At 42.8% G+C, this 15,386-nt stretch overlaps 1 protein-coding gene across 1 annotated transcript in view; it reads left to right on the top strand.

Annotated features, from left to right (window-relative positions):
* Cfap61 (cilia and flagella associated protein 61) overlaps positions 1–15,386 on the top strand; it is a 273,504-nt gene that overhangs the window by 195,266 nt on the left and 62,852 nt on the right. Inside the window, exons 23-25 of the mRNA XM_028756974.1 lie at positions 3,514–3,841; positions 5,989–6,080; positions 13,303–13,508. Coding sequence (XP_028612807.1) covers positions 3,514–3,841; positions 5,989–6,080; positions 13,303–13,508 — 626 coding nt within the window. The remainder of the gene's footprint in view (positions 1–3,513; positions 3,842–5,988; positions 6,081–13,302; positions 13,509–15,386) is intronic.

The following is a 15,386-nucleotide window of genomic DNA, read 5'->3' as shown; positions in this document are numbered from 1 at the left end:
CTATGAGTAGGGCTATGAGTAGGGCTATGAGTAGGGGCTATGGAGTGTGCATACATCATTGACCAGGGCCAGGGTGCTAGGGATGCCTCATTAGCATAAGGAGGAATTCCAGGTGCTGATGGACATGACCTTATAATGGGAGAGGAAATCTAACCTGGCTCCTGGGGTATATGACCTCTTCCGATGGGCAAAGGTGGGGGCACAGAGCTACATGTGCTGGGACATGCAGGCCCAGGGGAGGGGGTGAGCGATCCTACTAATGCTGATCCCAGGATGAGATTTCCAGGGTTTGGACATGGCGGAGAAGGGATGGGAAGAGTCTCAAAGAGCTTAGTCTGGACTCCATTTCTCTGTGTAGCTGAGAATGGTCTTGAACTCCTGATCCTTCTGCTTCTACCTTCCAGGTACTAGGATTACAGGTGTGTACCACCATTCTCGGTTTGTGCGGTGCTAAGGACCAAGCCCTAGGGCTCTTTACATTCTAGGCAAGCATGCTACCAACTGAGTTATATCCCCCCGACTCCCAGAACTAAGAAACCTATTTTATGTTTGTACAGATATTTTTCTCATTTTTGTAGCTCTTTTCTTTTGTTTTTAAAAATATAGGTCTCCCTTCACCTAAACACCTTCTGTCAGTGCTTTGTGTATGGTCAGTCTGATAGCAATAAATATATTTGTAAATGCAAATATTTGAAAAATGTGCTTATTTTCACTGGATATAGAATTTGGGGCTAACGTGTCTTTCCAACTTTGAATTCGTTTCTTATCATTTTTCGATACTGTAGCATTTTGACTTAAAAGTTAGTGGACATTGAAGACACTGTTCCCATTGAATGTAATCCACCATTTCCTAGATGTGGCTTCAGGGCTTTCTCTTTGTCATTGATGTCCAGAAGTTTGATGCAGTTGATGGTTTATGTTTATTACATTTTAAGTTTGTATCTTACCTGTGGTTCACTGAGTTTCTTGAGTCTATAAATCCCTGGCTTTCACTAAATTTTAGCAAATTCTTGGCTATTATTAGGCCCCATTCTTCTGTTATACTTTAACTGTATCCCCAATTATATAGTATTTCCTGAGGCTTTAAAGCTGTGCTTGTTTTAATAGAATTTCTTCTCTTTGTTCTTATAACCAGAAAAATCTGTTGATATTACTTCAAAATTTACCAACTCTTTCTTTTATTAGAGGTTTTCTTTCTTTTATTTCATCGTGAAATGCCTATAACCTACCATCTTTTAAAAGCTTCCAAATATGGGATATTAGCCCCATGCTGGTCATTTGCTTCAGCTTTTTATGGTCACACATAATCTCCCAGACTTTAAATAGCTGTCAGGACCCTTGGATACAGCCCTTCCATTTTAACCAGAGTTTATGGTTATTTTGGGTGGAAGAGCCAGTCTCAAGGCATTATTCCACCATTCCAGAAGCAGAACTGCCTTGAAACTGGTGAAGAAAACAAACAATGGGCACGGTGATGATAGACCTGGGCCTGGGGAGGTGGAGTCAGGTGGCCCACTGGTACTCACTAGCAAGCTGACCGAGCATACTCAGTGAGTTCCAGGCCAGTCAGAGACACTGTCTCAAAACCTATGGATGTCTACTAATATATAATAACTCTGACCTCCACACATATGAATAGATATGCACACACACATATACACACAAATAGATACAGATTTTAAAACAAACAAACAAACAAACAAACAGAAATTGGTGCTTTACCCTACATCAAAGGTTTTCTGTTCCTGCCTAGTAGCCATGCCTCTTGGGTTCCTGGCAGGTGTGCAGCCTCCAGCCAGTCTAAACCCCAGCTGTGGAAGCTCTCAAGAAAGTCTTCATGTGTATTGGTATCACTCTGCCCAATTATGCATTTAATTTAATTAATCTTCACATTTAATTTTTTTCCCCAAGAGATTCCTGTAGCCTTGACAGGTATCTAGCAGGGACACATCTGTCCGCACATGTGAAGGAATGAGGTCTATCAGATCTTTGTTAGATTTGCTGTTTCACTTTTCAGTGTGGAACTACTGGTGTGCAAAGTCCAACTGCAATACAAATGTGTGCCCCAGAGCAGTGTGGGTAACAGCTAAAAACAGCTAAAAAAAAATTATCATAAAAATCTTTGTTAAATGTGTTACTTAACCATAACTAACAAAGTTTAGAAAACCACTAACAGGTAAAAAATTTTGTGGATGATTTTGAAGAATATCAAAGGTTCTAGAGGCAAAGGACACTGTTTTTATGTGTAATTTATGTCAGCTATCTTTCTCTGTCTTTGTATAGGTAGAAATCTGTTTTACCTAAGTATAGAAAGGGAAGGAATGAAAGATGTATAGGAAAACACAGGTTTAGAGTCAGAAGAGACTCAGAGAAATGAACATCCCTGTGGCTACTGGTCATACCACTGCCTGCTGTTCAACGGTAGCAAGCAGTAGGGTAAGAGCCAGCCTGGTAGATACAGCACACAGCGTTCTGGGACATCCTTCAATGACATTGCTGGGTTTGCGGCGAGTATAGAGGCACTTGCTGCCAAAGCTAATGACCTATGTTTTTCCCGAAACCACATTATGGATGAAGCAAACTGATTCCCACAACTTGTCCTGTGACATGCAAGCTACAGAATTCAGACACAGGAAAAGGAGCTGGAAAAGGCTACAGTGGTGACTTTGTAAGTGTTAGACCACAGGGGAAACATGGCCTGTACCAGTGAAAGCCTTCTCATGGGGCAAAAACATTCATCCCTGGGCTAGTGCTTCCCTCACTTGACATCTTTCTAAAAAAAATTATCATAAAATGATAATTTTTCCTATCGTAAATACATTGAAATGGCAAGGAGTGGTTTAGGATAATCTTAATATGCTCTTCATACCAAAGATTCTTCTGGAATCTCCTCTGTCCCTCCCCCTCTTCTCCCTTCTGTCTCCCCATCTCTGTCACACAGAGTTATGATAAACTGTCAGTGGACATTTTCTGTACCCTGAAGAGTGTCACACTCTGGGACAGGTAAAATCAAGAGCAATACCCAGTACAGTACTTGCCCAGCTTCATGATCCCCAGCAAGAAACACAAAAAGGAGTAACTGGTTGTCTTAGTCATTTTCTATTACTGTGAAGAGACATCATGACTGACGCAATTTATAAAAGGAAACATTTCACTGGGCTCCTCTACAGTTTCAGAGAAAAGGAAACATTTCACTGGGCTCCTCTACAGTTTCAGAGTGTTTCAGAGTCCATGACCATCAGGCGAGGGCCACAGCAGCAGACAGGCAGGCATGGCACTGGAGCAGTAGCTGAGAGCTTATGTCTGATCTGTAAACAGGAGGCAGAGAGAGATCGAAAGCTGAGAGTTTTGTGGAATTTGCAAATCCTACCCTTGGCGACATAGCACCTCCAATAAGGCCACACCTTCTAGTCCTTTCCAAACAGTTCCATCTAACATATGAGCATGTGGAGACCATTCTTATTCAAACCACCACACCCATTAATGATGGGGCTTTTGTTCTTCACTTTGTAGGCATTCTTCAGCTTCTACAAGAAGAATGTGGATTATGAAACATTTAAAGCATTTAATGACGCATGCCTCGTCTATGATGGCCGACTTGTGATTGATACTACCTTCCACACCAATGACATAGCCATCAGAGCTGCTGGCTCCCTCACTAAATTCTCCAACCGATATTACTCAAACGAGTGGACTCACAGCAATTTCAGTTCTAAAGAAATTGGCTTTCAGCTGGCTGCAGCTATGCTCAGTCTCTTTGACCCAACCCTTGAGCCTGTGACTGAACCACCAGCTGACCTTGACCGCCTCATCCCCATGTACAAGGGAGCCAAGATCCATGGTATGTAGAAGGCTCCTTTTTTTCCCCTCTCATTTGATGAGGTCAGGGTTCAGAGCAGCCAGTCATGTTTCTCTTAAACATAGCTCTTGGTCTTTAGTGGCATGTCATAGAGGTATAGGAGGAGCTCATTCCGTTTCTCTGGCATCTACTGTGAACCTGGCCATATCATTATTCTGGACCTTTGCACATTGGGCATTTATTAGTGCCCCCCCCCACAGTCCCCATTTTGTAGACTGGAAAATCATCAGTAACTTGCCCAGAGATCTCAGGGATGGAAGACAGTGACTTGCCTTGACATCATATCCTATGTTTCCATCTTTGTCATAGATTCAGAGATGAAGAGACCCTTCTGCGGCCCGTTTCTTAGCCTTCTGTCTTTAAATATTTATCTGTTTTCTTTTTATGTGTATGGTTGTGTTGCCTTATGTCTGTGCACCCCACATATGTGAATGCTGAAGGAGTGCATAGAATACCCTGAAGTTGGAGTTGTAGGCAGTTATTAGTCACCAGATGGGTGCTGGGGACCAAACCCCAGTCAGTCATCTGCAAAGTAGCAAGTGTTCTTTAGCATGAGCCATCTCTCCAGCCTCCTTAGCCTGCTCTCTTCATAGATAGGCTCAGCCATTTACAGCTGTGGAACAGGCCATTTTTATTCCCTAAGCCTTGTTGACCCCTAAGGAGATAATTTCACATGTAAGGCAGGGTGGTTTTTTTGTTTGTTTGTTTTTTTGTTTTTTGGGGTTTTTTGCATTTATTTATGCCTAACTGTATCCGAAGCTTTTGTGTATTCATTTTCTTCTGGGGTATCTTTTTCTTCTGTGCAATCTTTAGAAACAATCAGTTCTTCTTTTTTTTTTTTTTAATGGTAATCCTCTCTGTGTGGCAGGGAGAACCAGTGTATAGGTTAATACAACCATGAGCTCTTTAAGTTCAAAAACATGTCTTGGTTCCTTGTTGGCTTGGATATGTTCAATGACTTTAGAATCTATATCCAACACTTTTAAGTTCAGATCTCTCTCTGCAGCTTTAAGCATGTGCACCAGGAATTAAGCTCTCTTCTGGGGCCATCAATCCCGTGTCCAGCCCTACTATTTGGTTTGGGCATATCTACAGGCTCTATCATTATGCTGCCAGAATGAATGGTGCACATTACTCCTTAAAAATTACATCCTTCAGATACTTGGGAGCTTTTAGGATTTGCATATCTTTGACAGCCTGAGCAGTTTCATGGGTATTCTGAAGCAAATGTAAGGGTATGAACCTCTTGATCTGCCTGATTTTGTAGAGTTTTCTGAGTGAAGAGAGGAGTGAACCATTTTCATAGGTCACCTTAGACTGCCCACAGGAAGAGGAAGACAGGTTTTATTATGTTGAGAGGAAAAGGAGATAGAAGAAATATTTTAAAACCATGTCTTTAGACATTGTGGACCTTACCATCAGAAAACCTCACATATTTACAGAATTAGATGTTCACTTCTGGGAGGTTTACAGGCTAAGTTGCAAAGCATACATACATAGGCCCTGAAAGTATTTATGAAGCCTGTTCTAGTAAACGGAGTGTCAGGCCAAGGAGACAAAGGCCCACATTCCATCCCTGTCTTCCTCCTTCTAAGGAGATGCCTGCTCTACTTTTCCTCTGGGTGGGACCTTAGGAAATGGCTCCAGGCAGGTAAGAGAACAGAGAGCCTCCAAGAGGAGAGGTTGGTCAGACTCAAGCATAGCTACAAAATACTAAGAATTTTAATAGTTTGAGCAATACCAGTCTAAAGCATTGAGCAAGGGACTTTGTTAAATATCTACATAAAATAGAGTTTTTAATATTTTGTTTATTTGGAGGAATGTCAGAAACGGCAAGTCCATGACAATATTCTGGAGCTTTTGGTCTGGTTTGGTAGCCGTGGGTTAGAGTACAAGAAGGTGCAGGAAGTCACAGGGCACATCTCTGCTCATCTTGCCCTGGTGAATATATTATAGGGTATTGATTTGACTAAATAAAGTTCAACCACCCTAGGGCCTTCCTTCCTAATTGGCTGCAATTTCAGGAGCAGACATTATAGACATCTCTGTGGTTTTTTTGGTGAAATGTGAACTGTTCTCTACCAAGCCAATAATTCTTTTCTAATATGGACACCTGCCATTTCCTCTAGGAGGGATTCTCCCTGGGTCTTATCATTATCTGCATATTTCCAAACCTGCCATCCCAACTCCCTTGGATCTACAAAGGTCACAGCCTGATTTTGTAAGTATTGATCTTGAGTTTTACTTTACCTCATAAAATTTGTTTCAATGAGAGGGTAAAATTTTTGGCTCAAAGTCTTGGTTCACACATCATACACCCACTATGCATATCAAGATTCAAAATGGCCCCCAGGAGTCTTTGCTCCTCATACCATCACGTGGTGCACTCCCAAAGGGAGCAGAACTGCAGGGTAGTGTAGAGATGACAGTGTGTGGTTTCCAAAGCTCTATCAATGTCATGAAGATACTGTAACTTCACCTTGTCCCTTTCCAGGTTGTCAACTGCCGAAGGGTAGGGTTTCTCAGGAACCCTTTGGTGAGGTCTCTATAGTAAAGAATTGAGGATGCCTACACCAGCTGTATGAGTGACCTGCCTTAGAATCAGTGCCATTCAAGCCTCTAGATGCTTCTTGCTCCATCCAAACTCTTGACTGAAAGCCTAGGAGACCTTGAGTTCCCAGCAAAGCTACCCCCAATCTCTCACTCCCAAAGATCATGCCATAATTAAGTCAATTGTTGCTTTAACATATCCTTGCTTAATAGACTTAAAAAAGAGTAGTTTTAACTTCATAAAAACTCAAGCAAACGTTACAGTGATTTTCTCACACACCCCCCCCAGCAACTATCTATATCCCCCACCAAGGTGGTGCAGTCATCGGAGTTGGTAGGCCTTATCAGCACATCATTATCAGCAGACTCCGTAGCTGTCAGGAGGATTGGCTCTAGGTGCTGTTCATTCTGGAGGGTCTTCACAGCGCATCCGCCACCATAGTACCATAAAGAACTCTGCTAAAAACTCCTCTGTGCTCCATCCTTCCTTCCTTCTGCCACATGAAGGACTAGTAACCTTTAAGCTTTATTGTCTCCAAAATTGTCATTCGTATCAGCTACTCTTCTTAATTGCTGTGACCAAACACCTGACAATAAGCAGCTTGTGGGTATATTTGAACCCACAGTTTGAGGATGCAGTCCTCACGACAGAGAAGGCAGGAACTTGAGGCAGTAGTCACATTACACAGTAAGAAAGCAGAGAGACATAGATGTTTGCGCTCCGCTGCCTTTCTCCTTTGTCTACAGTACAGGACCCCAGCCTATGGGATGCTGCCATCCTCAGATAACCTAACCTAGAAACTCCCTCACAGGCATGCCCATGGCTTTGCTTCTGTGGTGACCCTAAATTCCATCAAATTGACAATTTACCAATTAAACAGCACATCATATAATTGGAACCCCCACATGTGGCCTTTCAGATTGGCTTATTTCACCCAGTAATATACATGTAAGTTCCTTCTATGGTTTTTCATGCCATACAGCCCATATCCTTAAATACTGAGTGAATATTGCATTATCTAGGTGTTCCACAGTTTACATACTAAAGTGAGCCATCGTTAGGTTTTGATACATAATCAGGCTATAAACATCTGCCTTTGTAACTCTGGAGCAAGCATATTCTTTGGACCAGGAATGGCCACCAGGCCCAACTGTTTTCCTTCCATCCATGAATTACACAGAAAAGCCATCTGGGAAAAGTGGGAGCTGTGGGTGGGACTTCTCATTGGCTGGCCAATTGGAGAGCTCCTCAAGTAAGCTCCTCTGCCAGATGGTCCCAGGCTGGCCTCTTGTCAAATAGTGATTCCTTTTCTCTTGTGTCACACTTGAATTTTCCTCATTGAGGCAGAGCCTCTGTTCCATTGTCTTCTGAATATTTTTGATGGTCAATGACATGACCGAATTAACATAAAGATATTTCTCAGATTTTCTTAGAGGGAGGGCTAGCCATGTGGCAGGTTCTGGTCAATCTGATAGAAGTAGAATATACTAGAAAAATCCTTAAACGCTATAAGAAAGGGGGGTATTCAAAGTGTCACACGTCATTGGCCCCTAGCTCCTCCCCATTCAGGAAGCAGAGTCCCTCTTTCCATTTGCTTCTCATGGACTTTGAATAAGTCGCTTCACTTGTATTTGTTCCTGGAGTCATTCCTGACCCTTTGTACAGAGCAAATCATTCCTGATCACTTACATTGCTTGGAGCAAAGCAGATAGCTAGTTAATGTGCAAATTCTTGCAAATCCTGCTTCTTTATAATAGCAGAACTTCTCTCTTCTAGGAGAAAAGACATATGGTATTTTCTTTTAACTTTTCTTATCCCCCATGCTTGGGGGGGGGGGACTGTTGGTGTTTTTCTACAGTGTCATACTGTCAAGCTCAAGAGTTGGCCTCAAACTTGCACTTTTCCTCCCAGCCTCCTCCTGAGATGGAGATTGCAGTCAAACACTATTGTGCCCACCCTGCCTCCACATTCCTTCAGGTGCTCAGTATACAGAGAGCTCATGGGCTGTCTTCTTTAGTCACCATAGATAAGCCACAGCACCTAATCCACACAAGGGCTCGGAAATGCTGGGCTTGACTTGAGAGTCTTGAGCGGACACTGTATGATTGGTCACGTGTCTACCATGGCTCTGCACTCTTTGCATCAAGTCAGAATGGACAGAAGGGGGTTTGGATAACGAGAATCTTAATAATGGTGCAACTCAAATAGATTCTTTGGCTGATGCTATGACAGTATTTGAACAGGACCCCTGGCTTTAATTAACCATTTTGCCAAGTGGGCTTCCTTCTTAATTAGTACAGAAGATCTAAACAGATTTTTTTCCCCATTTTATTTTCTAAGAAAAAAAAATGCAGGATGGCTCCATGGCAATCTTTTGGAGTTGGAATTAATTTATGCAAAATTGTTGCCAAAATGGTCAGGCAGTCACCTAAATACAGCCAGCTGAGCAAGAGTGTAGCCCACCGAAGATGCTTCCCCCCAGGGAAACTGAATCACTATTCTTCTAATGGACATGGTCCAGACCGACCTTAGACTTTTCTAGTTCTCAGTAAGTGGTGTATGGTAAAGTAAGAAGTCACTTCTGTCATCCGTGAGTCCTTCCTTCCTACCATAATCCTTCATGAAAGAAGAAAAGACCCCTAGGCACCTCCAGAATGAACCAATTTACAGATTCTGGCCCACATGCTTGGTTGGCTTGTGTGCCACAAAGTAAAGAAATTTGTCACAACAAATTCTGCCTCAGATACTATGACATTTTAAATCATGTGTTTGTCACAAGACCTGAGGACTTAGTTTCTCAAACACCGAGGCTGATGAAACCCATGCCTTCCATTTGGTGTGAACTCCAGAGTGATTTTCTGACCTATATAATCAGGGGGAAAAATCAGGGCAGCAAGTGTCAGTAGGAATGGGCAGTACTGTGGGTGCTCGCTCTGTGGCTGTGAAGCCAGCTTGTGTGTGAATTCTCTTTAATATTGATGTGAAGTATCTCAAGGCACTCCAAGTTTGCAGACTGCTCCACCCCACCCTCAGCTATGCTAAAGCAGTGCCAAAGCTCATTAAGATTGATACAACGTGCCTTCCATAGCTAAGATCAGTCACCAGCAAGACCTCCTCCCTGTTCCTTTCTCTAGAGTGGCTGTTTACTGCATAGTCTTTTCAAGCCCTGGTCACTGTGTAGTGTGATGCGTTTATGACAATGCTGATACAGCAGAGTTTCAGTCATATAAATAAATAAATAAATAAATAAATAAATAAATAAAATAATTTTGTTGGAAACAATGTTAAGGCCACCACCTTCATGCAACAGGTTGTCATTGTCATTGGGTGGTATGTTCTGCTCAGACTCTGGTTGGCCCCTGGCCAGCAAGCTACCAGATATATCCTTAACAGTTCATCATGTTCCCACTGCTATAACAACTAACCATTGCCCCAACCTTGGAGTGCTAAGCTTAGAGTGGAGAGCCCACGAACACAAAGAAGACCTCGATAACTTGAATGTGGGGTAGCCAGCAAAGTTCCTTGCAAAGCCACCTTTCCATCACCCACGTGGATGAGTCACAAGGTTAGTCTCTTTGGTGGCTGCGTACCCTATTCCCTCAGTCACTTAGCTTAACGAAACATTACAAGAGGAGGCAGCAGCCAGGCCTTGTGGGTTTGCTGTCCCTGTTCTCCAGTGAACAGGGAGGGAAGCTAGCAGCCAGCATTACATCTGTGATACTGTGGGTGGGGGGTGGGCTGGCTGGGACCCCCAAGCAGCTTTCCTAGGAATACTGCTAGCACTTTGCAAGCCCCGATTCACTGAGAAGGCATGACCTCTCACTCAACGCTCATTCAACACTCACTGGCTTGTGGTTTCCCAGCTTCCTCCCCAAATCTCTTTCTGCCAAGGAGTCAGGAGGCTAACTCTCAAACTGCTGATGACAAACCCGATAGTCTGCATTTTATGCAGGAAAGGCACTCTTAGTCAGGGTTTATTCCTGCAGGGAATGTCATGACCAAGAAGCAAGTTGGGGAGGAGAGGGTTTATTCAGTTTACACTTCCCCATTGCTGTTCATCAACAAAGGAAGTTAGGACAGGAACTCACACAGGGCAGGAACTTGGAGGCAGGAGCTGATGCAAAGGCCATGGAGAAATGTTTCTTACTGGCTTGTTTCCCCTGGCTTGCTCAACTTGCTTTCTTATAGAAGCCAGGACTACCAGCCCAAGGATGGCACCACCCACAATGGGCTGGGCCCTTCCCCCCTTGATCACTAATTGAGAAAATGCCTTACAACTGGATCTCATGGAGGCATTGCCTCAAAGGCTCCTTTCTCTGTGATAACTCCAGCTTGTGTCGGGTTGATACTCAAAACCAACCAATACAACTGACCCCTATGACCTATGACTGTATGACCTCTGTCTTAGGGTTTTACTATTGTGAAAGATACCATGACCAAGGCAAGTCTTATAAAGGACAACATTTAATTGGGGCTAGCTTACAGGTTCAGAGGCTCAGTCCATTATCATCAAGGTGGGAGCATGGCAGCATCCAGGCAGGCATGGTGCAGGAGGAGCTGAGAGTTCTACATCTTCATTGGGAGACCACTAATAGAATACTGACTTCCAGGCAGCTAGGATGAGGGTCTTAAAGCCCATGCCCACAGTGACACACTTACTCCAACAAGATCATACCTCCAAATAGTGCAACTCCCTGAGCCAAACAATTTCAAACCATGACAGGCACATAGTGGAGGTCTCTGTCTGCATACCCATGTGTATTCCAGTTCTGAAATGGTGCTTACTATTCTGGGATGTCCAAGTAAAGTTGATGTCACATGCTCACATGCAAAGGTGGAAGGATCTGAAAGTCAAGACTCAAGGCAGTACATGTGAATGAAAAACTCCCAAGAGCAGGTGGGGCTCGGGAAGTGCCGTGGTGAGAGGGAAAGGTAAGTGAGCAGAGACAGCCTACAGCAGAGCTCTTTCTGAAGTCTTTACCAGAACCTGGATAAAAATGCTGGACCTTGTGGCACTTGTTTGTTATAACCCCAGTGCCAAAGGCTGAGACAAGAGAATCCCAGGGGGGTGCTGGCTAGTCAGTCTAGCCCAGTCTGAAAGCTCCAAGCCAATGAGAGACCCTCCCCCCGACTGCCCAACAAAAAAAAAAGGCCTAGGTGGCTCCTGAAGAATATATAGATTTGACCTTTTTTGCCTCTACATGCACTACACACATGCACATACACATACAGACACACATACGCACACAATTTTAATGATGATGTCAAAAATGTGAAATACTGCTGTTCCTTAATGTGATCCATTTTGAAAATAGAAAATGTGCTGTGGACATAGTTTCTTACAATGAGTATATTTACATGTGACCACCAGCCTCCTCCATGAGACAACACTGCCTAGCTTCTTCCCAAGGCTACTGTCCCTACCCCCTGAATATCCAGTCTATTGTACTTGAAGCTGGCCTAGAGTCTTGTCTGCAGATCTGTCTCCTAGTGTGATCCCACAATGCTCACCAGTTGCCTCAGTTTGACCAGAAAGTTAAACTGTGTGGCTTAATTGTTTTCCTGTTGCTGTGATAAAACACTCCAAGAAAAGCAACTTAAAGGAAAAAGGGTTTATTTTGCTGCCTCCTTTTAGGATGGATCTTAGCACCTCAATTAACCTAACCAAGATAATTCTTCAGGAGGATGCCCAGAGGCTAACCTAATACAAAAGATCCCTCACAAGTGTGCCTGGAGGCTTTTCCCCCTAGGTCAGAGATTCTCAACCTGTGGGTCACACTGAAAAGACCATCAGAAACACAAGTTTTTATATTATGATTTATAAAAATAGCAAAATTACAGTTATGAAGTTTCAACAGAGCTAAGCTTATGATTGCGGAGGGGGGGGGGTCACCACAACATGAAAAACTGTATTAAAGGATTTCAGCATAAGGAAGGTTGAGAACCACTGTCCTAGGCAGTTCCAGATCCTGGCAAGTTGACAGTCACATTAACAATTGCACTGTGTGTCCCTATTTAGATAAAGCACTCAGGTGGATCAAGGACTAAGCGAATGTTTGGAATTAAGACAAGGTGAATTTGCTGAAAATTTCTAAATGCCACATTCAAGTTCAGAGTGAACACTTAACTCTAGATGCACTCAGAAAGCCATTACTGGCATTAGAGAGAACCAAATTCAGAATCTCTAGGCAATTTAAAAGATCAGCCATCACTAACACAGCCTGTGTTTGTCTACTGAGATCAACAGGGAATGGAGCTCCAACAGGGAGCCTGTAGCTGTCAGGGCTGAAATCAAAACTGTACCAGTGTTGTGGGATTACAGCAACTGTCCTGGTCATCAGGTTCAGTTTTAATCCATTTCCAAGGGGCAGAATCCACACCTTGAACAACTTACAAACCGAAAGATCATCTACAGACTGTATGGGGTATATCCTGTGGGCTTCCTCTTGGGAACTGAGTTATTATCAAAGGGCCACCCTCCTTTCCAAGCCTGGGACACCAGGTTTCACCTTTCATCTGTGTCCGGAAATCGTCCTGATCGCTTTGACAAGGATGTTTTCAAAATGGGGCTCTGTGAAATTTGACACTTCAAATCCATCATACATAGAAAAAGGGACCCAGTTCCTTTACTGGGTAAGATACTGAGCTATAGATAATTGGTGGTCACCCAGCAACTAATTTTAAAGCTTAGAACACTCTAATGACAATTTAAAATGTGGTGAGGAACATTTTGTCGTGAAAAAATATTGTTTCTGACACGTCAATGGCTGTCCTTTGCAACGAGATAGAACTTGCTTATTATACCTGAAAACATAATTACCAAAATAAAGTTCCCCAGGTTGAGGGATGTTTTGGGATACTATTTTCCTGATCCATTCTCATTTTCACTCAGGGTTCAGAAGTAGTGACAGGTAACGCGAAAAAGGGGACCTACTTCCGACTATACATTAACAACTATAAGTTGGTGGAGGGCATCACATGCTTCTCAAAGGAGCCTTTCCCATCCTCCAACTACATCCGCTTGTTTGGACAACACGAGCAAGTCCTCAACAATCTGTGTACTCGGTTTGATGACAAACTGATCCCAGATCTCTACAGGTACCTGGGGCGTTGACTTTAACGGTGGGCACAAATGACTATGTATGATGTTGTGTGTGTGTCTGTGTGTCTGTGTGTGTGTGTCTGTGTGTGTGTCTGTGTGTGTGTGTCTGTGTGTGTGTCTGTGTGTGTGTGTGTCTGTGTGTGTGTGTGTGTGTGTGTGTCTGGTGACGACGAACCAGAAAGAGAAATTGGAATCACTGAGAGAAGCTGGGGTGGCTGAGATGGCCTTGACACAAAACAATGAATGTCAAACACTAGCATTGGCTGGAGAGCAAAGGTTCATATGAGGAAGTACGTGAACTTAGATGTGTCCACACCTGGGCCCAGACCTGGACCTCGGAAGCAACGAAACATGATGTTGATGTCACAAAAGTGTGAGATGAGATGATATTCAAGTCCCTTTTCACACATGGCTGCTAAGAGCAGCAGTCTGAACATAAGAGAAAGGCTGGATGTCAGAATGTGGAAGAATCTGGCCCCATTAGGATTTCTTCAACCATGAGACAAGCTGCTTATGGTCCTAACATTTTCCTCCTAGCATGTAGATGATTGATTACTAAAGATGTTGGTAATTTCTGCCCTGGCAATCTAGAGTATAGCCCTTTTTCTGCTCTTTTACAAGGCCAAAATGACCCTGGTACTTAAACTGCACAAAGACTCAACAAAAAGAGAAAGAAAAGTACAAACCAATTTTCCATATGAACATAGATGCAAAATTTCTTAGTAAAATATTTGCAAACTAAATCCAAGAACACATCAAAAAGATCAACATGACCAAGTAGGCTTCATCCCAGAGATGCAGGAATGGTTCAACATCTATAAACTGATGAACATAATCCATATTATAAATAGACTGAAAGACAAAAACCACATGATCATCTCATTAGATGTAGAAAAAGCCTCTGACAAAAATCCAACACCCCTTCATGATAAAAGTCTTAGAGAGATCAGGAATACAAGGCATATACATAAGCACAATACAGGTAACTTACTGGAATCCCCTAGCCAACACAAGTTAAACAGAGAGAAACAAAACACAAGGCTGTCTGCTCTCTCCTTAACTATTCAATATAGTACTTGAAGTCTTAGATAGAGAAGTAAGACAACTGAAGGTTAAGGGGATACAAATAGGAAAGGAAAGAGTCAAAATATCTTTATTTGCAGATGAAAATATTGTATACATAAATGACCCTAAAAACTCTACCAGGAAACTTCTACAGTTGAGAAACACTTTTAGCAATGTAGCTGTATACAAAACTAACACTCAAAAGGCATCCACTTGTGGATGCAGCTGCTGTGTGAGAAGGCTAGGAGAATTACTTTCTGTCCATAAACAAGAGGGTGTCATAGCCAGTACCCGACACAGAGTCTATAAACCAGGATTTGGATGTCCTTGATACCACAGGATGACTGCAGCATCATCACCTTTCTTTCCTCCTAAAAAGTTTAAATTTACAGAATGCCTCATACAAACAAAAAAGGTATGTATGACATTCATGTGTGCTTGAAGGGGGAATAATACTGGAAATCCATGTGTCTGTCACCTGTGTTAAGGAATAATTCCTGACCGGGGGTACTGAAAGCCCCTCTCTGGCCATATGCAGACTATCATATGGAAGGCAGCCACCATTTCTAAATTAGAGTTAGTCATTTGGTTTCCTGTGAATCTTTTCTGTGTAGGAACAAATACAGTCTTTGTCATAAGTTCTCAACTCTACTCTTAAAATGAGAAAGTGGCTTCAAATTAACATAAGCAAATGGACACAGCATGACCAAAGAAATCATCATATTCCAAAGCAGGCACTGACTGGATTTGATCCAAGAGTTGTGATTTTACCAACTGTTATTTCATATATGCATATATGTGTGGAGATA

The sequence above is a fragment of the Grammomys surdaster genome, unplaced genomic scaffold (genome assembly GCF_004785775.1).
Source record: "Grammomys surdaster isolate TR1022 unplaced genomic scaffold, NIH_TR_1.0 129, whole genome shotgun sequence".
Lineage (NCBI taxonomy): Eukaryota > Metazoa > Chordata > Mammalia > Rodentia > Muridae > Grammomys > Grammomys surdaster.
Note: the sequence above shows the minus strand (reverse complement) of the source record. Positions and strands in the feature narration are given on the sequence as shown.